This window comes from Ptychodera flava, chromosome 4 (assembly GCF_041260155.1).
Source record: "Ptychodera flava strain L36383 chromosome 4, AS_Pfla_20210202, whole genome shotgun sequence".
Classification (NCBI taxonomy): Eukaryota; Metazoa; Hemichordata; class Enteropneusta; family Ptychoderidae; genus Ptychodera; species Ptychodera flava.
The window spans coordinates 26980615-27006709 of NC_091931.1; the positions used below are offsets into that span (position 1 = coordinate 26980615).

The 26095-nt window shown below is 36.6% G+C and overlaps 1 protein-coding gene across 1 annotated transcript in view; it reads right to left on the reverse strand.

Moving 5' to 3' along the window:
* The window catches only part of LOC139131328 (protein furry homolog-like), a 105538-nt gene extending 79443 nt beyond the window's left edge, over nucleotides 1-26095 (reverse strand). Inside the window, 3 exon segments of the mRNA XM_070697337.1 lie at nucleotides 8-231; nucleotides 25341-25554; nucleotides 25962-26095. Of these exon segments, the coding sequence (XP_070553438.1) occupies nucleotides 8-231; nucleotides 25341-25365 (249 nt within the window). The 5' untranslated portion in view covers nucleotides 25366-25554; nucleotides 25962-26095.

A 26095-nucleotide genomic window follows, 5' to 3' on the forward strand; every position in this document is an offset into this window, starting at 1 on the left:
CACTCACCAGGGGCTCTGCCATAATTTTCTCAATCTTCCTCTCTGCGTGGATAGTGAACTCAGCAAAGAGGCTCTGTAAGACATACTCCCCAGGCTTGACATTTGTATCGATAGGGATGGCTAGTGTGCTGAAGTTGTCGCGGTATTCTCTAGGAGCTCCCCATGGTAGAGTGGACGCCACTGAAGGAGTCGAAGTACCGGTGGTTGTAGTGGCTAAACTAAGCGTAGAACCTACAAGACAGGAAAAATAAAGAACATATCCAAATCAGCCATTTCATTCAAAAGCCACTGATGATGAAATATTGTAGTTGTCACAACAGGCAGCACTGAATGGTGCTTTGCATAGGGGGAAAGTCTCCATGAAATTGATATGCCATCATTCCAGGAATAATAACAATAACAACAGTAACTTTATTTTAGGAAATGAGCAAGACACAAATATTTATGACACCATGCATGAAAAAAAATAAATTTTGCATGTCTAAAGAGAAAAGAAGTGGCATAAAAATATAATATGCAATTATCAATCATCTGTTCGATGAGTGTTTAAAATTAATACATGCAGTCATGGTCCATTACTGCTAGTTAAGAAAAATATTCACGTAGAATTGCATATCATTTACAAGACAAGGAGTTAATTGTAGTTACTGAAACTTGACTTGTTTGAAACCATTTTCTCTGTTTGTTCATTTAGTCACCACCTAACAGCAGATATCATAGCATATGTATGAAATGAGTATAAACAACTACTTTTGACAGAGATGTACCAGTGGAAATCATCGGCATTTCTGAGCAGCGTTTATTGATAAATTTCATAATTTTGGATGCATTACTCCAAACAATGTTTACTCTAAGTCACTGCGGACAAACAAGATGACACAAATTTGCCAACTTTCAATTTCAAACAGATCAAGTCAATATTCAGAACTCCTTATCTTCAACATACCGGTACCTCACATAGTTGCAATATACCATAGAGGGTATGTTTCAATGGGAGTTAGAAATCAGCAATTTGAGACATAGTTACATATACACACACTGGAAGTACCTTGATTATGGCACACAGTAATACCATCTATTTCTATGATGTTGAAATTAGTTGTGACTTGTACTATCTCATACAAACAAGTGTTATCACATCAGAGATACTTGTGTAAATACTTGTAACTGAGAATCTTACCAGGTAACCGATATGACAAGCATGTACGTGTACCTCTATAATGAAGACTACCAGATTCCTGGCTACGCTGTCGCTAAACTCACTGACAACTACATGTATTCACAGTGAACTGTTACTCATTTTGTTTTCCTTCTCAGTATGACTAACTGTGATTTATTAATAGTTTGCAAGTGGTGCAAATATTCAGTTTATGTGCCCCAACGACACGCATGTACTTTATTTTTGTAAATCTGCATATTGTATTAATGTCAGAGAAACTACATAGCAAAGCACAGAGGTACGTGTACAGTGTGCCCTACTGAATGAATTGATGAACTGGAAAATGAGAATAAATGGTGATACATGACCAAGTGGGTCAACTGTCCCATACATGAATGAACATATTCTTAGAAAATATGTGTCATGCGTTTGCACTTTTTTGCCTGACGCTATGCAATGTATCCTATGCACTTAGAAGTCCAACCGTGATCTCATTCCATGTACCATGACGTTGGCTCTCAAATGACAACTGGCTAGGACCAGTATTTCAAGTCCCACTCCGTTTTTTTTTAGGTCTCTACATGTATTTTAAAGGTTAGCATTTAGAGGGACAGAATACTGTGGGCTGGTGGTTGGAATTGTTGGATTCCACCACCGAGTGGCAACAGCTGAACCAACAATACAGAATCACTTGCTGAAGAGCATGAATATACTGTTGGTATTAAGTTCAGACCAATATCAATCATACATGGTGAATAAAAAGACAGCAAAAATGAATCAAGATCAAAGTCAAATGTATGTGTTTTTTGAGACAGCGATGCAATGATCAAGAAAATTCAATTAGCAACATCTGCATATCTAGGTGCAGTGCTGGTAATCTGGAGCTTTCCAGAACACTTTGTTGGAGACACTGATTTTGCACAGTCCATTCATTTGTTATCATTACAGCTGAGCTCTCATGTTACGCATACTGAGGGGAGCTAAGCTGAACTGTAAATTTTCATTATTGTGACACTGTCATTTCAATGCAGGGTGACTCAACCACTGGGTTTTGTCTACGCTGCTGCAAATCTGGCTGAACGAAGAGGCATCGTTCATGTTTAACGAAGAATAAAGACAAATACATTCTCAGTTCTACGTTAGATAAGCTGAAAGAGAAGATCATGTTCTTTTCTGAACAGGTACTGGCAGTGGCTGAACTTCACCCTGCAGAAAAAAAAAAACTGACAAACTTCAAACTCACCCTCAAAGTCAAAATCATAGTCGACTTCCATGGACCACTTGAGTATCACAGAAAGAATCCCAAAACACGCCACACATTACATGATGAGATCTTTTATGAAAACACAGCTATTTTCGACAGAACAAAATAACCACAGATTGGCTTCAAAGTCCAACATGCGCATTAGATATATATTTTTTTTCCTGCCAGATCACATCATGCTCAGCAGCTCTGTGTAACGATGGCTAACAGATGGGCTGCAGCTTGGAGCATTACTGGCATGCGTCGTCTGCCTGTATATGCAGATTAGCTGACTAGGACATGCCCCTATGGAAATACGTCATAGCCAGTTACTGCCCCTCATTGATCAATGCACTTCAAATAAACCTTTCACTAATGTGCCGGGATACACTGTAATAATGATTGGTTTTTTTTGTTTTTGGTGTCTGCAATTATATCAATCAGGCTCAGCTGATGGCCGATAATTAATCTTCCCTAAAGATTGCAGATTAATTCATTCTCATTACGTACTTCCTTTTTGTCATGTCACCTTTCAATGATTTAATTTTCGCTGCCACACCTCACTGATACAAGACATCTGCTCAATAAGCCTTTAATGACACTATAAATCTTCTATGGGAGCAAGAATGGAATGAAATTCCACTGATTTTCCGCTTTGGTTGACAAGTTCAAACTGATATATTCACTCGAAGTCTGAAACTATGAAGACATACTTTTTCTTGATCTTCTAATTTATACTTGTGTATAAACCTGTCTCACTAACTATTCCAAACACCTCTTTCTAAATTTGTGAACTTTTGGACCAAGGAAATATTAAATAAAATGCAAATTTAACACCTCTCATACTTACACCATATTAATGACAACTAAAAATGACAACTCATTAATATCATGTAAATTCTCTGATGACAGAAAGGTCAAAGTGCATTGCACTGGCCATAAAAGTGAACTGTCCTTTTAATCCACACTATATGATATATCTGTATTTTTTTATTTTTGGATCAACTAATTGCTACACTTCCCGACGGCATTTCTACCTCCTCCAACAGAGACTGCCCTCTACAGGCCTCAACTGTGCATCGCTGGTAGACCATCACACATTGGCATGGAAACAAAACAAAACAAAACTGAGATAAAAGCTATACTCCTGTTGAGTATTTGATGACATATTTTTCTATTCAATATCTTTTATGACTAAATTCAATAGGATTGCATTTTATTTCATTTCATGCTTTGAATCTCTGACAATTACTTGATCTCCATCATCAATATCTATGCATCGTGTTCCGATGATGAACTGACCACCAATCATCTGAGTATTGAAATATCCATGCGTTAATTTACACACAAAATTTTCCTCAACAGTGAGCAGATAAAGGCATACATGTACAGAGCATGAACTACATGATATTGATATGAAAAAAGTCATTGTATTGTTACGACACTAATTCAAATTTACTAAGCAAAAATTTTCCAATATACGGAAGTGTCATTAAAATGAAAAGGCTGGTGATTGATGGACTTCAAAGAGGAACCTGTACGATGAAAATACTGTTGGCTCACTTCATGAATATCTGTAATACATGTGGTAACTGTCATTATGGTATGCTCAACTTTGCCAAGTCATTAACTTGCAAGTTCACACCAATTTACTGTTGTATGAAAATCAACATACACAAATACAAACATATAAAATATGTATTCATTGTTGATTATATCATACATACATACATCATACATACATACATACATATATACCTACGTGTATACATACTTGTATACATACATATATATACATACATATATATATATATATGATACACATTATACATGTACAATGCTATTCACTTCAATACATTGAAACATGTCTGTCACATGATTGACATACCATGGTCACATGACATGAGTAATTCTGTTGTGTGACCTTTATGTCCATTGGATGCAAAAAATGACGAGTAGTCACCTGAGCGGTGACAGAATGTGATATCACCATCAATTGAATTTTCGTAACAGAATTTTCATAACAAAAGAATATGTAAATTAAGTATTGTTATGTAAATTAGCTACCCCTCTGTTTTTCCAAGCCATCGAAGAACACTGCTAACATGTTCACAGTACTTGGAGAGCCTAGAAACTGACAAGAGTCTTAATCACAATACGATCAGAAGATAATGAAACACACTCATTTATAATTGATCAGCTGAATATTCCCCTTTTGGCCATGATTATTCCATATTTGGCTATGACTGTGCATCAGTGACTGTGATGTAATTATCCTGATTTTGTCACAATCTTCCTACGTGCACATTTCTTGACAAACACTGCTACGGTATGTCACCCTTTATTAAGGATCAGAATGGAATGATATCAAGAAGAATGTAAATGTCAATGTCTCTCTTGAGAAACATGTTGAACGGAAAAGCATCTGAAATGAATCATTCGCAGAAGCGCTGAGAATAGCAATGGATAGATGTATATAACATATGGAACCAAGCATTCAGGAGAGACTTCTTTTATGTATATGTCTGCCAAGTGCAAAGTTATTTGACTTTTAATTTTAAATGAACCATGTTGTGATACTCTATTGAATCTATGATATCTTCCAAACTATGAGAAATTCAAACTACGGTAAAAAGAGCCACCACCAATGTAGAGGAATTTTGATTGGTATTTGATACACAAACATTCATTTCGAGACTATTGATAGACAATGTACAGATGACCAATGGTTTGATTTGCAAGTTCAATGAAAATTGAGCGTACTTTCAACTTTATTCTGTAATACACAAGTCTTGCAGTAGTGAACTTAAACCTCTTGGAAGACCCATTGCAAAGATTTGACTTAAAAGATAGAATAATTATGGGGGGGGGGGGGCAGCAATACCAAGTACTGGATGCTTGGTTGGGTTTTATGTTGCAAAACAGTCTGCTGCACGTTGATTGTGGTAATTCAATGATAACAGTAAGATTCAGCCAACCAACTGGATAACAGCTTCCGAGATGCTACACATTGAGCCCAAAACAGTATCCCACAATCCTACATGTATAAAATGTAAGAGTGAGCCTACATGTACTTGAGATTACCATGATGTATTATTTTGCAATGTCATCATTTTACAGTATCAGACAAGGTGGAGAATGAATAAACAGTCACAAGACATCTGTATTGTTTACTTAAACTCGGCAAAGTAAATGAATTTAATCAGGAAATTCAGTCAAACTGCCCAACAACAGTTCAAAATACAGGAAATAATTATCAGATCCTGACTAAAAAGACTTGGAAAATGGCGAATCACTTGTGACTAAGTAATTTCAATTTGGCTGACAATAGTTTTAATTTCCTTCTTTGCAAAGAACTGTCATTTTGATGATTACAGTTATTGGGGACTACCGTTACTTTCCTAGAAGGCACACACTCCATGCATTACAAAATATTATACAATATTCTAATTGATGGTTTCCATTAATTAGTGTTTTTCTTGGATTCAAAATACATAGAACAATAATTCCCAATAACAGCCTAGCATACTAATCATGAAATTCTGTTTATTTTGGAGATATTTCCTGTGATTATATTCCGTGTGATCTTTCAGATAATCCATGGCCATGCAGACAGACAGTCAAAGAAATAAATCTGACCGCGCAAATTCACAAATTGGAAAAAGAACAGTGACCTTCTGTTTGTAAAGGCACACGCTGGTACATTTACTGATTATGGAATGTAATTATAGAAAGTGAGTTCCTTTCTGTGAGAAAAGTAGCTTGTGTAATCCAAGGCCTAAAGTGACCTCATTTCCAGTACAATTACATGTGATGACGGAGTCATAGCTGCTTTCTTGGATCCTGGCAGAAAAACAAATGAGCAGGTAGGCATAGGCACTTTATTCAAACTCTCTCAACTGGTACAGGCATGACATAGACTTATTCCCTACATATATTTGTCAGAAGGGATGTAGGTCATTTCTGACAATGTCATGCATAAGTGTTATCTCTGCAGAATAAGGACCGAAGACACTTAACATGTTAAACTATTCTGATTTGCCAGGGAAAATAGGGTCCTCCTGTTTTACATGCCGGCAAATCTTTAGTACTGAATTTGAATCTACCTGATGGACATAAAATGCCGATGTGATAAAGATACCCATCTGAACAGACTGTTACTGTACTGTTAAGTGTAACTTAACACCTATTTGTTGACATGCCATATTGCTGCTAATGTTGCCTGTATCACCAAGGAAGGGACCACATCAGCTGAAATTTTCATCACATAAATAGTTGAAGACAGACATTCTGACAAGTGCAGTTTCTGCATTTCCTTTGAACAAACACTAAAAGCAGACTTTCTCGCTCTTGTCCTGCTGTCTTGAGTGGCAAAACTGGCAGCTTGCTCAGAACCCTGTGAGGCTGGTTACAAGTCAGGTAATTTACAGGTACAAGCCAGGTAATTACAACTGCTACATCTTGTATGAGCAAAGTGGTACTGATCGAGGAATCAGAGATTTGAACTTTTCATTTCAGAGTAGTACTGGTATTTCATACAGACAACTGGATATGGGGAAGCAAGGACAATATGATTTTACCAAGGAAATAGTATTTTTCGTATTTCAATATCCATTCCAATGGTACTCTTTTGTTCTGAGGTCTTCCCCTGAGTCATATGCAATACAATGACAGTACTGCAGGGGTGTTAGCATGTAGATAGTTGTGAAGGCATCAATATTCATTGCTTCCTTATATAATAAAGCTAGTGTATCCACGGTGGCCATGCTGTATCAAAGAATGTTTATGGTCAGAAATCTTAGCAATAATTATATAAATGGTCAGAGATCTTTGCTGGGAGTTTAATAAATTTCATGTGTGTTGTACAAGAGAAGATACAAAAGTCATCATTGAGAACTGAACTTCTCAAAAGTTGATCGGAAGAAATGATTGTGTAATGGCAGAACATAAAATCTACTGACTAAGTTACAGATCTACTGCTAGGACACTCATGATTCTTATGACATGTCTGTATAAATAAAATGCAATTACAGTTGGCTTTGATGGATGAAGTTAATAGCAAGGATTTCAACGATGCAAATCTTGATGTGCAAATGTATATGTGTATATAATGCGTCACTAAATATGGTAACATTTCATTTAGACCACATGTTATGGACTCCCTTCCCCTTTAGGGAATATATCACAATTCAGTTGTTTGTCTTGCCAATCTTTTCAATATGACACTCAATGTCATGATACTGGTTTTTCTTATTCTCTCTACTGGTATGGTGTGAATTTAAATGGATATAAAACTATTTGACTTCCTATGTTGTTTATTTGGTGACAGACGCATGGAATCGAAGAAAAACAACTTTGAATGTCTTTTATAGATTTTACATGTAACTGTTGAGTAACTGTGTAATATTCTGTTTCTAAAAAGCATGTTAAAATTACATGATCAAAGTTTAGCTTCGCTAACAAAATTCTACATTAATTAATAATGTGTTAATTTTTATTGAGATGCTAATTTTATTTCTTACAACAATTCTACATTAATTAATAATGTGTGTTAAAATTTATTGATATGCTAATTTTATTTTAACTAAGACATCAGACATCGTGACTGGCTCTTACTGTAATTAGCTTTGGCAGGTTATTCAAAGAGCAAGTTTTTTTTATAAATGGAGGATGAAGGCTGACAGTTGGCTTCACACAGTGTGTGAATTCTCTCCTTCTCCTGGACACCAATAAATGACTTTTTAGCAAGCCATAAGTAGTTGATATTTTGAACATTCTGAGTGGATATACTGGCAACTTGAACAATACTAGGCCTGACTAGCAGATGCACACAATGACCAATCATCTATACCTTTGTTAGAATTGAAGAAGATGCATTCAACTCGAACGTAAAAGTGAATCTCTTTGGTGAAACACGAATCATGCTATAAAATGACTTGTATGATCTCCTTGCTTGGTCTACTACAATCTGCATCACTTTCCAGTTTCTTGTCTGATTATGAGTTAATGCAGATCAAAAGCAGCTGGGGACCTGTGTACATCCCTAGGTATTGATTGTGCATGCTGTTGCTGGCAGGAAAAATCATTATTTAATTGATGATGATTTTGAGGCCCATTTTTCTCTTTTCAAATATGAGTCCAGTTCTTCCCACGCATATTGTTTGTCATTCAACATATTAACTTAAAAGGACAACAGCTGTAACTTTTGAAAATATTTTTATCATTTTCCTTTGACAGACCTATGTCTCTATTCTCTTCAAATAGACAATGACCAAATGCATTAAATATTTGCAAGCAAGATGCAGTGTACAATATGAAATGTGAATTCTGGTGTGGACAAAAACAGATGTCGTCAGTACTGACATAAGACATTTTACACTAATAGGCTGTGTTGACAAAAGTTGAACACTGGACATTTTGACATGATTGCAACAAGGAATTTTGTTTCTCTATTTGACATCTGATGACAAAATTATTTGACCATTCCCATAACATAATAAATTGCCGAATCTGATTTAGTTTAATGGAAGTTTGAACTGCTGACAGGTTTTCAACAACGATTTTAAAAACAAAATCTCCTGAATAGTCATTTAGTTTTATGCACAATACAAACACAGTTTACAAGTTATAACACTGGTGAAAATTTGTGCATGCAAATCAAAATACAGCAAAACCCCCTCTCCCATAAATGTACTGAGTTCTTTGTCATGCGTGTGTGTTTCAATTGTTATTCTCCATGTCCCCTTAAGGAGGCACTCCCACTTGGTAATATTTTTAAAACACATTTTTTAATGCCAACGGTCGATATTTCACATGGCGACTGTGCGCGGATCGCGAGATATCAATAAAAACATGTCCTCAAAAAAGTTAAAGTTTGAATTCCGGTGGCCCACCTGAATTCAGCTTCCGAACATAGAACGTTCGGCACTGGGGCCATTGTCAACTAAGCTATGGAGTACGAGTCTACGCTGACGCTGCTGTACGCCACAGCAGTACCACTCGCGTCGGTGAGCAGTCATGTCCCATGGGAGAAAGCCGAGTCCTACTGACTCGGTAAAAAAACAAAAAGCAAAGTTTGCTGATTCCACCAGAATTCGCATAGGTGACTAGCACAGATAGGTGAGGTTGATACATAGTATGCATAGTGGCCGCCGCGTGGTATGCGGCCGCTATGTATCGAACCACGCGTAACTGTGTGGCAGACGACAAAATGTAGTCATCAGAGGCAACTAATATTTTACACGTAAAAACTGATATCTATGTGGTATTGTTTAAAAATTTAATACAACATTGAGAATAATGAAAACGACAAAAAACAACGGAGAAGTTTTTAAAAAGAATTACCAGAGGTAAAGGCATTGATAATGATATATATAAAGTCATCGCAGTAGGAGGTAAATTAATTGCGTCATTCGAACTTTTTTGGACTCCTTAGAATATCGTCAATCAGCACAACAACACACTTTCGGGAGATTTCGGGTCATAACCAGCAACGATCGTAAAACTTCGGATGTGAAAAATACGCTCGGGAAATGACATGTTTTTATCGATATCTCGCGATCCGCGCGGAGTCGCCAGGTCAAATATCGACCGTTGGAATTAAAAAAATGTGTTTTCAAAATGTTACCAAGTTACAAAGCTTTCACTTTCTATAATTACAATTCTTTTCTAATCTACCACTTATGGAGGCTTTTAAAGCTCTTGGTGTAAGAAAAATTTTAACCATCCTATTTTTACGAAAATAAAAAATTTTATTCTTCCCTGTACAGTTAACACAGGGATGGTGGCCATTTTGAATTTCATATATTGGTAAATCTTTGGTAATTTGTTTCTCTAGTACCAAAATTTGCAAAGTGACTCCTGATTTTTATTCTGATTTTGAAAGAGTATGGTTGAAAGATTCCTCAAGGAAAGTTTGAGCAAAAGTTTAAGCGTTTCACTTTCAAGGCACATACTACCTAAATGTAAAACACTTGTAAAAATGCAGATTGATTGGCCCTTAGCCATTCAAATACATGATTGTTTTATTTTCTATCCTCACATGTAGAGTTGAGTAATTTATCGCATCTACAAGTCACATCTCACAGTACCCCTGGCAGAGCACAATAAAATTCAGGATAACAAAGCACAAATTTGCATCTGAGGAAGCGTTCAGACTTTCAAGTACCCTTATATTCTATAGGCTTTGGCTGCCTGCCAGATGTAGTCAGCTCTTTGGATGGTGATACACATCAGGCCACTTTCTAAATATATCCAATCACAATGTGTGTGTATACAGTATTCTAATTTGAGGTATGAGACCACAGCCCTGAGATTGACAACATGATATGATAGTGATATTGACGGTTACCAAAGGGTCAACATCTCCATGTTGCCTGAACTTGTTCTTCCTTCTCCTCCTCTCCCCTCCCTCCCTCCCCCGAACAGCCTGCCATTCTGTGCCACTGTTTCATGTCTTGTACTATCCAGCAAACACACTGTTACAGTTTTCATCAACACACAAAACTTGCAATCTGACAGCAGTAACTTCACTCAAAACAGATTCTGCTGTAAGTGAACAAGTACGGTATTTCCCAGCTTTAAATTATGAAGGTCACTGCCAGTTTTGTAGGTCAGTTTATCCAACATATGACTAAATTTGGCACTCTGCATGGCAAGTATTTAGTCTAAACCAAAGATTTACAATTACAGCTCTGGTAAGAATAAACCTCTGGCAGTTTTACTTTTCTACAGAACTGATCCTTCTGACATTCATACAATAGAGGCCATTCCACATTCTGTTTATCAGTGGTTAGCAGGAATTTCTCCTGGTACCATATTCCCCCCAGGGTGCAGTAATGAACTCTACAGTACAAGGCTCCCAGCAGGGTACCAAAACTCCACTCAAAATATTTATCCTAGGACCTTTCAGGAAGCACTGAGGACAAGAAACTCCCCAGGGCTGCATGGAGAGTCATAAATTCAGTGCATGAAATGTCAAGAGTTTGAGTGAACTTAAAAAAATCTTTGAGGCACTTTCAGAATCTAATTATCAAAGAAGAGAGGACTCTAACCGATGCAGTTTCACATATCTCAATGACTGAAGAGAAACACATTCAACTTTGCCTTACAAGCTACGACCAAAATTGCATGCGGGAAGTGTACTTCAGATGAAGTCTGCCCTTGTCTTCCAGAATCCGTAAACAATATTGAAGAATACCACATTTTGAGATTTTAAATCGTGACCCCCTGTGACATTGATGTACACATTATAACATTTTCACCCTCCTTGTCCTAACCACATATCATTATCATCGATCATATCATGCCAGAAAATTCTTGGGTTTCACCCATGGATTTCAGGTGGGTTTGAATCTGCAGAGTCTCAAACAAACAGCTACATGTAAGTTCTAAGACTAAAAGTAATACAGCCTCCATTCATCCACAAAAAAGAAAACACCAAACCAGCAGTACCATTTCTCCAAACACTGTACTTTTATCACAGCTGACAGTGTGACTGTGTATCAGCAAGGCATCACAGCTGTCTCTCTGTGCATTAGTCAGATACATCCGTGGAAAATGCAGGCCTGGGATGATGAATAACATTACCCTGAAGGCAAGTAACACACACATCCACAAGACTCAGATTTGCGTCCAGACAAAAGTTAGATCCCAAACTACAGATAAGAGACGTACTAATTATATGTACCACCCTGAATTGACGGATGTTTCTTTACATTCATGCCTGGCCAAACATCAACAGAGGTGATTTCTTTATAATTTTACAGTAACCTGACTACTCTGACTAACAGTTGGATCAATTGAAACCACACAGGGTGAGATAACTCAATATTGACTGTGGTAGAATAAGAAGCTTTTCACTGCATGCACACTTAAATAAAGATGGAAATGTTATCAGCGCATGTACGTTGAACCATAGACAGTGCAGCAGCCTAAGATTAAACCATTTTCCTGTCTGCTCTGATGATGGTGAGGGCCAGCTAGCTGTCATTTGCATACAATGGAACAGTCTATTGTTCTATACTGTGGGTCTTTATTCAGTAGTTCTAGACCATCGGCCCAACATACTTAACATAGCATCAATATATACAAAAATTTGACAGGAAAATGATATTTACAAACGCTCAGAATAATTGATTATCATTTATCTCCTTTCTCACTTTCATAGTGCGAAAAGTAAAAGCGGCTAGACGTTGCATTATATTTGGATTATCAGATGTCATCAGAGAAATAAAGTCTATTGTTCTTTTCTACCATGAAATCCTCACGGGCAATAGATTCACAGCAAGCAAGTCTCACTCTCATGTCACAATTTGTGAAAACTTCATTTCAATTTCTACATTTTCTCAGACTATAACATGAATGCTCCAAATTAAACATGCTTCACTCTGTGTACATCAACACACAGTGTCACTGATGTCATTTGAAGAGGGCATTTCACTAGTTATTTTTTATTAAAAATAATTTGCTGGTCATAGGGAAACAAATAGAAATCAACAGGATTTGAAAAATATTTCAATTCACAAGTACCTACATACCAGTTTACACATCAAAATATTACAGCAATTGATAGAAAACTCCAGTCTTTCTAATACAGCTGTTTTGTGAACCTGAACACATAAAATGAACAAATTACATGTACACAAATCGAAATTAATGTTGACTACCTTTCCTTTGGCAAATGTTTTCTCCATCACAATCTCAGCTCAGGGTACACAAACCTCTAGCCATACACCTTTTCCAATATTTCAAATAGATTGTTTTGACCAACATGTACATACATACTCATAGGGATGAACTGAAGAATTGACACAAAAGAGAACTCAGCTTGTAATTTAATTCACGTTATACTATTCCACTGACTTTGAAATCTCAAGGGTACCAAATTGGGAACTGATTTCTTTAATTCATGCTGCACTAAAGAAAGATTTCATCCTTTTAACAGTAAGTATGTACACACACGAAAAATGCATCTTTTCATCGGGTATTTAACAGAACCTCCGGGGAACTGCGGAGTCCCAGCAGAGTTGAGTTCTGAGGGAGAGAAAGCACTCAAATTAGGCATAATCCTGTGTGAATGCACACAGACTGTCCATGACCCTAAACTTTCACTGACTAGTGTTCTGTGTGGTTGATTGTGATTGCTGCCACTTAGTTGCAGTGTAAGGCATCACTTCAATGACCTCATGTGAACTTCAATACAATGATCGATTCAGGCTGAGGCCATGCAAGGAAGCGCTGTTTGTGTTCTCAGCTTGAACCTTACAAAATGCACTTCTTGTGAATGATTTGCATTGACGTAATTACAGTCACTTCTCCTTTTTTTCAACATAGACATGGCACAAAGCATTACAGAACCACCAAATCAAGGAATAATTAATGAATTATTTGTGAAGATATGTAATATGTTTTTGCTCCTTTGATTTAGGCAGAGTCTGTATTTTGTCTTGGTCAGAAGCCATGGATGATTAAAATGTGCATGACAAACAAAAAACTCAATACTGATCCGAGGAAAAGGCTTTATTTAAATCACTGTGTGCAAATTTTCATAATATGCCAAAATTACACCATGGAAATTGTGAATACTCATGATACCAAAATCCCATTCAGATTTTGTCAAGAAATGTTCATTGTAAAATTGAACAACGTAATTCAGAATCATTTTGGGGAAGTTAAAATAAAAATTTCGTCATTAGATTTACTCACTTCCCAAAACTTTCATTTAGAGGAGGAATGAAAGGGTTTTCGATCAAACCATGATGATGTCCCTTTGCAATGTGTACATTTTATCATCCATGATACATGTATACAGGTATGAACTCTATGTAGAATCAAGGGTGCACTATGTTGATACATTAAGCATCATAAATAGAAGACATGATTTACAGTGTTGACCAACATTTCCTGGTTTTTATTGTTATTACCAGCATTTCCTGGTTTTGATACTGATAGTATACCAATACAGTACCTGGTCAAGTGGTGTACCAGTAATGTTAATTAAAACACAAATCAATAAAACCAAAATTATCCAAAATTTTGCTGAAAATGAGAGGCAGTCAAAGCTGAATAACACTTCAAAGACCGACTGATCTCTCTCTATCTCTCTCTCAAGTAACATAACAAACAACATTCACGACAGATTCATGATGACAGCGTTCAAAAAAACATGGGACACAAAAAATTACATTGATGACCGATGCAAAGCAATTTCAGGAAATGCATACTATAGGGACTGGAATCTAGGCTTAATAGACTATAAGTACTTGTTGATGTTCAAAACATTATTATAAAGTTGATGAAGGTTATCAGCCAGTTCAGAGAGCATGACCACAACTATTTTACACTAAACTTCCCCAGTCCAAAACAAAATTTCTACCAAACTATGTGCCCTCAGTCTTAGCAATTTTAAGTTCATGCTACTTCCCTATGCAACACTGATTCCCTTAGGGTACAGTTTAACTGTACTTTCACTGAACAGAACATGAATGTCTAAAATTTCTCTAAAACTGAACAAATCTGGTTGATTCCAGGTGCTGAGCCGGTTTAATACTGAACAGGAGTGTGCTAATGTGTACATGTATTGAAAGCATAGCCTCACTGTTACTGTACAGTGTATGAGTCTATGATGTTCATGTCATACATTGCCAATGTTTGAGATTATTTCAGCAGGCGATGTTACATGTAATCTGTGATGACTGTATATAAAAAAATATCTTAACTAAGAAAGAAGATGCAATATTTGGCAAGATCTTTGGAAAACCAGTGATACATATTAACAATTGAGAGTTCTTCTTTGGAATGGGAGCTCTACAAACTTAAGTTAATGTTTGACAGCGTTTCAGTACAGAGTGGTAAAAATCTGTTGGAATGCTCATTTTATGTTGTTTTTAATAACAGGACAGTTTATTCAAAATGTGCAGTTTTTAACTTCAGTTAGGTAAGCTGGTTTCACAACAAAATTACAATGCCAGTGCACTGCCGTTGTTGTTCAATCAGAGAGAAAGAGAAAGCACTATGACACGTGAATCAGTAATACCCCAGTACATATATTCATGATGATGGGAAAATCTGAGAAGTATCAGGCCCTGCTGATTGAGTAATTTGAACCTACCATGGTACCAACCAACACTTCAGCAAGAATGTTTCACATAGGATTCACTGTTGCTAAGGTATTAGACATGCTGTTGAAATTCCAGTGATACATGCAATTTCTCTCACCTTGAGAAAATTACTTTCTGCGGCGAGTCAACAATTTATTCTAGGTCAAGTTGGTCAGTTCAATTTGTTCTTCAATCTTATATTCCATTCCCTATTCCTGTCACTATAAGACCAGCCACACAGCAATATGGGTTGAAATCAACTCAGCTATGGGGCTTGCATTAGAGGCAAAAAATTATTTTTAGTGGCCTCTGAGGCTCAGTATCATCCTACAATAGTACACTGGACATGTAGACAAAAAAGCCATTATCTGAATTACAGTCCTATTGTGGATTTGAAAATAACACTGAAAAAGCTAATACAAGCTTTGTACATACTTCTGCACTAGCTATATTACTGTCAGTCTGTTAAAGATTATCTCTAGACACTTCAAACTTCATGAAATTATTTATTTGCTAAAGCAGTAAGTTTCTATGAAGCTGTATCAGGAAGCACAACACACCAACTTCTCGTGTGTTCAAAGGTCAGCAGTTCAATCATATGCCCCATGGCACATGTACTGCCTCCTGTAATTTAACCTTTTCATGTTTTTGTTTAGTTTTGAGTTCCAGGAAGTTTAAAAGATCACTACTTAGTTGGCAGCATTGACCTTGTGAACTTTACAATCTGCGCAAACAAGGATGACACATGGAAGACTAGACAAGCCAACTTCCAAACAAACTTGTTGAGCAATTCTTTGCCCAACTGCTGTGTACATAGGCCTAACTACCACACTGAAAAATAATGATTGACAACTTTTGTGGTACTTTGCCCATGAATTAAAGGGAACTCGTTGAATGCAAAACCCACTCTGCAACCGTTATCACATGTCAGTCATGTTCTAAGACTACAAGTGTCCATAGTGGTAATTTTTTGGTATTTTGAGAAGTGGTCACATTCACGCTGAAGCCAGCTGTGGATATGATAGTTAGACTTTGGGATTGGAATTTCAAGAGAGTTTGTCAACAAAATATTGTCGAATTGAATGGCTGTTCAATTTTTGTGCATTATTCAGTTGTCATACAGAAACACCAATTCAGTACTCAGGTATTACAGGTATAAGATAACCAGGCAATCTGAATACTGGGCATCTCAAAAAACCTACACAAAATGTATTACAAAATTGAAGAAACTGAAGTCATGGTATAGAGGTTAGACATGTAGTAAAAACTGACAAAAATTAGAGCTACTGACCATACAATAATCTTCTTATCATCTTATACCAGTTAAAACGACGAAGTAAGGGATATAAATCAAGCGGCTTTCAGGTACACCTGTTCATCCCAGCAGATGTTGGGAATTCACTACTGTACACACAGCCATTGAACCAGGGAGTTACAATATCATATTTGGCCTCACACTCACAGTGATCGGGAACTGAAAGAGATCTTGTGCCAGATCAGCAGACTACTACAAACAGAAATCCTACCTCTGATTGGCCGTTTAATGTGAACATGTCAGTCTGCTGGGCCAATTACAACAACACTATGTAACCAGACCAATTCCCCTACAGTTTCTCAAGTTCTGTTGTATCGGGATACCGAAATTTGAGAATCCTTTATGTTTGGTAATTATATACAGTGTACAGTCTACAGTTATAATTGTGAAAACAATGGTTAAACTGTTGATTACACGACATACTATACTGGCAAAGTCAATTGTTTTTGTGGAGGGCATATTCATGTATTATTGATTAACCCATATGTAAATACCTTATCAGACCATAAGCAATACAATTCAATTTACAACACTTCATGTCACTGTATGCACAAGGACTGACCTGAAGGTCAAGTCTGATCAAATTCAAGTTCAGGAAGGAAGTCCCAGGGAAAAAACAGGAACAGAACCACAGAAAGGGCAGACCGGGTCACAGTTATATGTCCTCAGAATGAGAGGTATCGTGTTACCAGTGTCAACAATACAGCCTTCAGTTTTTATACTGCTAAAAGTAGAACCCTGTGCAATGCACCCATCACAATTTGGAACTTGTTCAACGTGTAATCAGCATGGTACACATGTACACCATTGGCTTCTTCCACACTAATTTCAAAATTCTATTTTGTACATACATGTATTCATTGCTGTAAGATTTGGTTGCAATCTTTCATGCACATTTAGTAGTTTTCCATTTTGCCGGACAATTTGAAAATTCTCTTGCAGTTGTATCCTTCATTTGTAAGAGTTTGAAAACAATGTAAAACAAATATTTACAAGTGTTGACAAAATATTTACAAATTTAATAAAACTGCTGATAAATATTTACTTTTCCACGTCACAAAATAGATATTTAAAATTAGCTCCATTGGCCTTGAACTTGACTCAAAGCATAGTAAAATGTGTGTTATGCTGTTTAGCAATGGCAAGATTTGTGAGCATTTGATTTATGACAAAAAGCCCCCCTGGTTATCACATCTTTGATTGCTGTCATATAGAATTCAACAACACAGCCATAAAGGTGCCGGCTACATCAGAGTGCTTCACAACTTCCATCACCAACATAACAAATAAAAGACCTCACAATAGCTGCCTTTACAACCATCTTTGTAAAAAAAAAGGAAACTGTATATCTGTACCAGTCATAAAAACGGCCATTTCCTCAGATAGTGATTAGCACTAACAGTAGGCTTTTTCTCCAAACTGCCCACCCACTTGCTCAGGTTGCAGACGACCTTGTGAATGGCGACACTTACCGGCTCCATCACTCAATAAGAGGAGTCGTCAAAGTGATGTCTCATCACAGTTCTCTCTTGACTAAAATGCAATTAAATGAGGCCCTTCATATCTTAAAGGATGACTATTTTACAATCAGATATTACCTACAAGAAGAGACACCATCAACTTACTTCAGCTTGCCAAGCATAACTCTTATGTTTTGGAAATTAATCTGGCTTTAAGGTAGAATGTGCCTCGGGGGCAGATATTCACTCTCTCAAATTCTTACAATTCTTTTCTGATCTACCACTTGTAGGGGCTCATTTCAAAGCTCTTCGAGTAAGAAAAATTTTCACTGTCAGATTTTTTTGAAAATCTAAAATTGTATTTTTTCCTCATGGTGTTAGTACAGGGATGGTGGCTATTTGGGATTTCAAATCCAAGTGAATGTCAGGTAATTTGTTACTCCGATATCATACTTTGTACAGTGACCCCTCATTTTTATTTCTTGATTTGGTGAGAGCAAGGTTGAAAGTTTCACTGAAGAAAGTTTGATCAAAAGTTTACATCTTTTGCTTTCATGATGCAATCTACCTTTTAAAATCCGTTTCTCCACTCAAAGAAAAGATGTGATTGTGTACAGTACAATAAATTGGATGATATTTGCTGACCCTGTGGATTTAAATATAATTTGGCTGATTAGAAAGTCATAACCCTTTGCAAATGACATGAGAAATATGGACTTATACTTAACAAATCAATTACCGTAATGACACCAGAACTACAGAATTTGCAATCAAGACTTTTTTTATCAGTGTCATATTTTCTGTAGTAACATAGACTCTCGAGAGTCTATGGTAGTAAGCAGTACCAATTTTGCTTATTGGTAAATTTTCACAAAATGAAACCGGAATTCTGATGAGTTTAGGATGCTGGCTCTGATGATTACTTACAACTCTATAGAAATATGTTATTTTGTGTATAATTTTACCCTTTCAGTACTGACGGTAATTTTCCCACAAGAATTTCAATGCAACATTTTACTAATTTTTATGAATTTTTCTGTAAATTTTTTGATAATTTTGGACCCAACTGGACATCAAATTTCATTAGCTTCATTTTTTATCAAAATTTTGGCAAAAAATCTGAAAAAAAGTGACTGGGATAAATTTTATGAAGGCGACAAAAATTTACTTTGGCACTCAAGGTGTTATTACAGAGCCCCTTTCTGATTTCCCTGTACCGTTCCAATTTGCAACAGGGTGTTCCTCATTACACAGTGAGATAAAACCTCAATGTCTATCCTGTACATCAGCAAGTGGAATGATACTGAAATTTGGCAAAAGTCTGGATCTCAATTCAGGATAAGAGAGAAGATTAGGCAGATACACACAGCAATTTAAGTCATGACTAGTAACCTAGGGAGTCATTAGGTCAGGATTAGGAAAGAGTACACAGCTGGGGATTCCAAGTAAAACCCCTTTCACTTTGTATCAAAGGGATGTCTCTCTTATACTAGCCACTTTAACTCAATGAATCACTCAAAAAAAACAATCACTTATGATATACCGGTAAAATTTACATGAATATTTCAAAGTTAGGGGAAACAGTCTCTACACATAAAAAAATTCTTCAAAGAATGACGGATATGTAACAAACTAAAAACAGTAACTGTAAAGCAGAAACACCATTACCAGTAATATATATTTCTATATTTCCTCCCTGACAGAAAATAAAAATTTTGTCTTTCCTCCACACACATTTCCATCCGACAACTTCTTGCATTCATAAAACTTTGTATAGCACCGACGCTTATGGCTATTATGCACAAGAGACCGTAATATTTGAATTGTTATGAAAGTATGTCTGCGTCTGCAGCGATAATATGCTGAGTCATTACACTGTTTGATCAAGACAATTAATTTGACACCAGTCTGCCAACATATTTATAAATGAATTATTATCCCTAGTCATTGTATCATGGAGACATGCAAAATACTACTGCCCCAGAGACTAATTTGTCTATGGACATGAATTGGGGATTTCAATGTCACACAATGAGCCTGAAGCTGAAATTGTGTCTACTGGTTTTCTTTGTTTGCTATGTCAAACGTCTTTTGCTCATATTCATCAAATCATTCGAGACTGTCAAAGAGAAAGAGAGTATCGTCAAAACTAAGAGTATTTTTTGTAGCTTAGTTCTTTTGAAAAAGGAAAATCCTTTGAATCCTTCAAGATGAAATAATTGTGAAGGTAGTATACTGTGTACATTAACTTCAAAATGAGCCTGAACACACACACGAACCCTTCAATATCAAATTTTGGTGCAACAGAACTCTTTTATTTGCCATAACAAAGTCAGACCGCTAGACAAAGAAATATTGATGAAATGGTTCATACATAAAACACTGATAAAATTTCCATCTGCACCGTAAGAACATATGCTTTGGCCTCCCTGGCATGTCTGTGATCAAAGATCGAACAGAAAACGTCAAACTTTAAAAGACATTTATTATATGGCACGGATATGCGCTGTTTCCATTTCACAACAAGCAGGTTTTCATCATGAAGATGACAGTAGGCATGGCTGGGTGACATCAGACACTGAACATTGCATGCTAGGTATTTAATGAGATGCTGACCAGCTGGCAGAACCAGAGATGGAGGGCTAATTTTACCACTGTGTACACTGATACACGTACCGGTACATTTTTGGAAGATGAGAAAAAATCCAAAAATACGCTTGCGTTTTACATTCTGTTATTAAATGGTTTGAACTTTACTGACGTCACACAATTACCAGATCCTTTTCCCATCAATACTGCTGGTATTAACGTCTAGACACCTGGCAGGTATCAATGTCGTCCTTTTTATGGACTGTTAAAAATTTTCCAACAGAAATGAAAATATTCAAATATCACACTTTCAGTGAGTTATTTTCATATACTTCCCTTACTAGATATCAGGACTGTGACTCTTCCTGTTGATTGACTATTATTATGAAACTAAAAGTCTAAACTGTCACTCTGTTCAATGAATTACTTTACCACTACTGCGAGGACTGTTTAGGATAATTTCCAGAAGTATGCAGAGTGATGCGTTCTCGTCAACTGCTTGCTGCTGGGAAAGGCCAAAATCTATACGATTGAGAGAAATTATTTGTTTGTGCAAGTCTTGCCATTATCTTGCCAAACTCAACCAGCATATGTCAGAAGGAACTGCGACTACTTGTGTGGTAATTGTAAAATGAAGTGCCAGTGAAAATTTGTATGTGCATTGTTACTCATCATCATAAATGGTGAATGGAAGTTGAACCCTTGTCCTGCCAAGTTCATAGGTCACCATCAGGTCAAGTCAGCCAAAACCAGTGAGGTGTAACACGTCCTACATGTCACATTTTAAAAAACCAAGAATATTTGAAAGCCCCTGAATATCTAGATAGTGTAAATATGATTTTAGTGACCAAACGTACAATAATGTACCATGCCAAGTAGTTGAAAATATGTATAGAGTTGGCTTAACATCACTTTCAACTGATTTGGCAGATGGGGAAGCGATACTTTCTGACAGGATTTGATAGGATTAGTGGTTCAGACTGTTTCACTACAATGAATTGCCACTTTGGACCTTTTTAATTCTACCCTCAAACGTCAGAGATGGCCTGATGGTTCTGCATAGCATAGTGAATTGGCAGAATGGTTTATAGCTTTATTAGATAGGGAAGATAGACGAATTTGTTTCAGACACACACATGGGTTTTACACTTTGTGTGTCTTCAAAAAGATGCTTTAAAAAACATCTAAAACTGCAAATCCAAAATGTGGGAACCTTATATGTGACTGCAACTCTCGCACTCAGGATTGTAAAACAAAACTGGCACCCCTTGAAATACTGTACTGTAAGTGTTCCATGTCATGCCTCCATGAAATCTGCCAGAATCTTTGCATTATACATGACACACTATCAATACTATAGCCAGCACTGACTTGACCATGGGAAATTTGAACTAGAACGGTATCAGAAACTTAGGAGTAAAATTCAATAGCTGTCCAGTTTCGGCTGTTTAACCCTTTGAACACCAAAGTCAATTTTTGCCACCTTTATAGAGTGTAATCAAGACAATTTTTTTTTCAGATTTTTCCAAATTTTGATCAAAAACTGTAGCCAATGAAACATAATGTCCATTTAATCCAAAACTGTCAAAAAATTACAAAAATCTCATTAAAAATTGGCAAAATTTTGCACAAAAATTTTGGCGGGAACATTTACCGCACTCAAAGGGTTCAGCAAGAGCAGAACATTTCACAGTTCTGTTTACTTCATGTTACACAACTTAGACAACTATCTGTACATTAGTTTAACAATCAGTACTGTGGAGACTGTGTAAAACAAAGATGAACAAATAAAATGTTCCAAGTGCCATCATACAGCTATTGAAGACAAATGTATCACAAGGAAAATGTTTCTGGAACATGAAACAGCTGTTTCATAAAATTATACAGGTATGTACTCCCTATAAACAGACAGTATCATGTAACCTTCTTATATAGTTATCAGTCATGGCAGGCATGCAAATCAGCTGATGGATAAAATGGATTCAAAACGGATCTGATGAGTCATCAGCTCTTTTCATTGACCTTTGACCCTCCTGAAATATTCATTAGGCACGAGAAAGATAATTTATAAAGGGATGTTGGTGCATATCCACAAATTCAAACTGACGCATGATGTTCGTGTCTTTAAGAACAAGTACACGCTATTTAGCATAATGTAATCAGCAACTTATGACAAATATCCTGTTTTGTACTGTCATGACACATCTTTTGAATTGGCCTAAGGTAACACAACAACGTGAGCTCTCAAAATCAGGTGCCTCCTGAAGACAGCTGATCAATGAGTTTTATTGACAATTAAACTGAAGGCCTTACACTGTACTAAAAGTCTTTCTAGACTACTAACTTCCAAATATAATTTTTTATTGTTTGACACACACTGGGGAACAACAGTGTGGTAGCTGAGCAGGCAGTGCAGGTTCTATGGAGAAAACAAGTGCGACAAACAATGACAGTGGCCTCAGGACATTGAAGTTAATTACAATGCTGGCTAGACTAGAAGGACATCTGACGAGAATTTCACGGGATGCCCATTTACACTGTCATGATGTGCTGTTTTAGCTTGTAGAAGCAACATTATACAAAATTTACAGTTCAAATGTGTCACTGTGATGGGATTTTCCAAGGAAAATGTTTTTCTGAACAAATCTTTTAGAATTGTACCTTGCTTCCAATGTTTACATGAAATTACACAGATGTGTTCATGACAGAATTTACATCCATTTTAACCCTTTTCCTGCCAAGTCCATATTTCACCACCAGGTCAAGATGGTTGAAATTAATGAAACACAACGTATTCAATATGATGTATTTTAATATAATACTGTACATCTGAAGGCTGTTGAAAACATAATACAGTAAAGTTGATTTTTTTAGACAAAAGATGCTATAAAATACTAAGCCAAGTGGGTTAAAGTACGTCATGTTTTGGCTCAATACCGCTTTTTACTGACTTGGCTGATGGGAAAGTGATACAGTTATTACTGTCTGGCAGGAAAAGGGTTAAATCTCAATCTGATTAAAATCCAATATAGCGATTGGTCAGTTTTTTACGCTTTCGTATTGTGGTCCTTTTTCTGCGGCCCTCCCTTCATTAGTGACGGGAGGACCACTGAAATAGAGGCCACAATATGAAAGCGTAAAAGACCGACCAATTGCTATATTGAATTTTAATCAGATTGTTAAAATCTATATGTTTAAATACCTTGTAAACAGTGTGACAGAATTCTTCAATGTTGAAACAAATGGAGTTCAACACAAACTTTCCCTTTCTGGAGAAAGACATCACTGGAAATTGACCTTGGACACTAAAGAATATTTTAACCAAACAAGTATTGCGCCGAATGCACTGTAGATTTCACTGACATGATTCACAGCAAAGCAACATGTTTGTACCTTCCAATTCCAGAATCCATTTAAGGCCACACATTGCAAGATGTCACATGTAAAAATGACCTTCACGGTACACATGTAGTGCATCTACCCCATATGGTCATGTTTGCTTGAGACACCTTAGCCATTGCTATTGTTGTGCCATCTCGTGAGATTTTCTCCCTTCCAGACCGTCTCTTAGTAGTATCATAAAATTAACATTACTGGTATTAAAATAGAGCCTGGTCACTTTTAGTCATCTTTTCATTATTTTCAAACGGAATGCTTGAACCAAGTTGCAGAGAATTAGAGCAGAGATATAAATCCTGTACAATGTTATTAGAGATAGCTGGCCAGTAAGCATCACTGAGGTCAGCAATTATACCAGTGTATTTTGACATCACACCTTGGGAATTTTGTTAGAGGCATGCTGAAATCTTTCTAAGGTTGTTGAAAATTCACTTGCCTTGGGTCTGTCAAAACTTTGACTATTGCACTACCAACACTTGTACTGTCTAATTTGTAGCATATCAGTCATTTTTTGAAGAAGTGACTGAAGTAGAGGTAGCTAAGAATTACCACGGAACAACAATAAATCCATCGATGTGGAATGGCGAATGCCTTTGCAATTTTACACAACATTACTATTTTATTGAAATGTTGGGAACAATATGATACTATACTTGTAAAGGTGGATTGTAAAGTAAGGCAATATGTTGACTGTGCAGAGTAAGTTACGATTTGCAAGTCCTGCTGCAGTTGACTTAGATACAATACATCATTATCAAATCATTTACTTTAATTATTTCACATTTTGCCTATTCTCAGTCTCACATTCTATGTTGTAATTCATCTGGAAAGAGTGAGTCCAAACTGTCAGGATATTGTACCAAGCAGCAGTCATCAACAAGTTAAACTTCTAGAAAGGTAAATACTAAAAAGTAAATTTGCAACTTCATGTTGTACCTGTAATATGTAAATTTACAACTTCAATATTTGCCTGCATTTCTGAATCTTGCTAAATGTTCACATTCTTGACCTCTCTGCATGGACGAACACGAAACTAATCTAAACCAGTGAGCTATGTTATTCGAAACCACATTACCTGAATCACTACTCTGCGGCTCCATGACTTGAAGTTGAACTTTAAAATACAACAACAGAGCGTAGTAGTGCACCTGGATAGATCACCCTAGTTTCATTGTTTCAGTATCTGTGATAGCGAAAAACTGTCAGAATTCCGACACTACACCATTCCGGTAGTGAGAGAAGGGTATATTCACGGTTGCTACTTCCCCCTTTAGTCTTTGTGCAGAAACCTTTAGGTGAATGGAAAATGCTCTGTCAATATAACACAGCTATTGACAACATTAACAAACAAACGAACACATGTATCGTACGATATGGTAAACGTCAAATATTCAGTGTTGTGAACTGAAAGAGACCGCGTCGTGTTTCGCGACGCCAATCATTTATATCCTGCGATGTGGTGGGTTTTGAGAATACTTTGGGAGAAAGTTTAGCTCAAAGATATTTGAAATACATGCATCTATACACCACAGTACAGCTCGCAGACTTATGTCCGGTATTTATATTCATAATGCACGTCACAAATGTCACTAAGTGCACGGTACTACTAGTAGTAGCCTAGTACTACTCTCGTCTTTTGAAATAACTTCACACCGAACATCTTTAATTCAAAGGATATTTTTAAAACTCTACCCACCTTTGTTGATCCGTGTATTTCGCCTATTTTGTACAAATTTCTTGTCTTTGCGGTACAAAAAACGTTCTCTGCCGCCGGATATTTCCAAGAAACTGCTTGTTCTGTCTGGCTGTCCTCCTGGTTGTTTATTATGT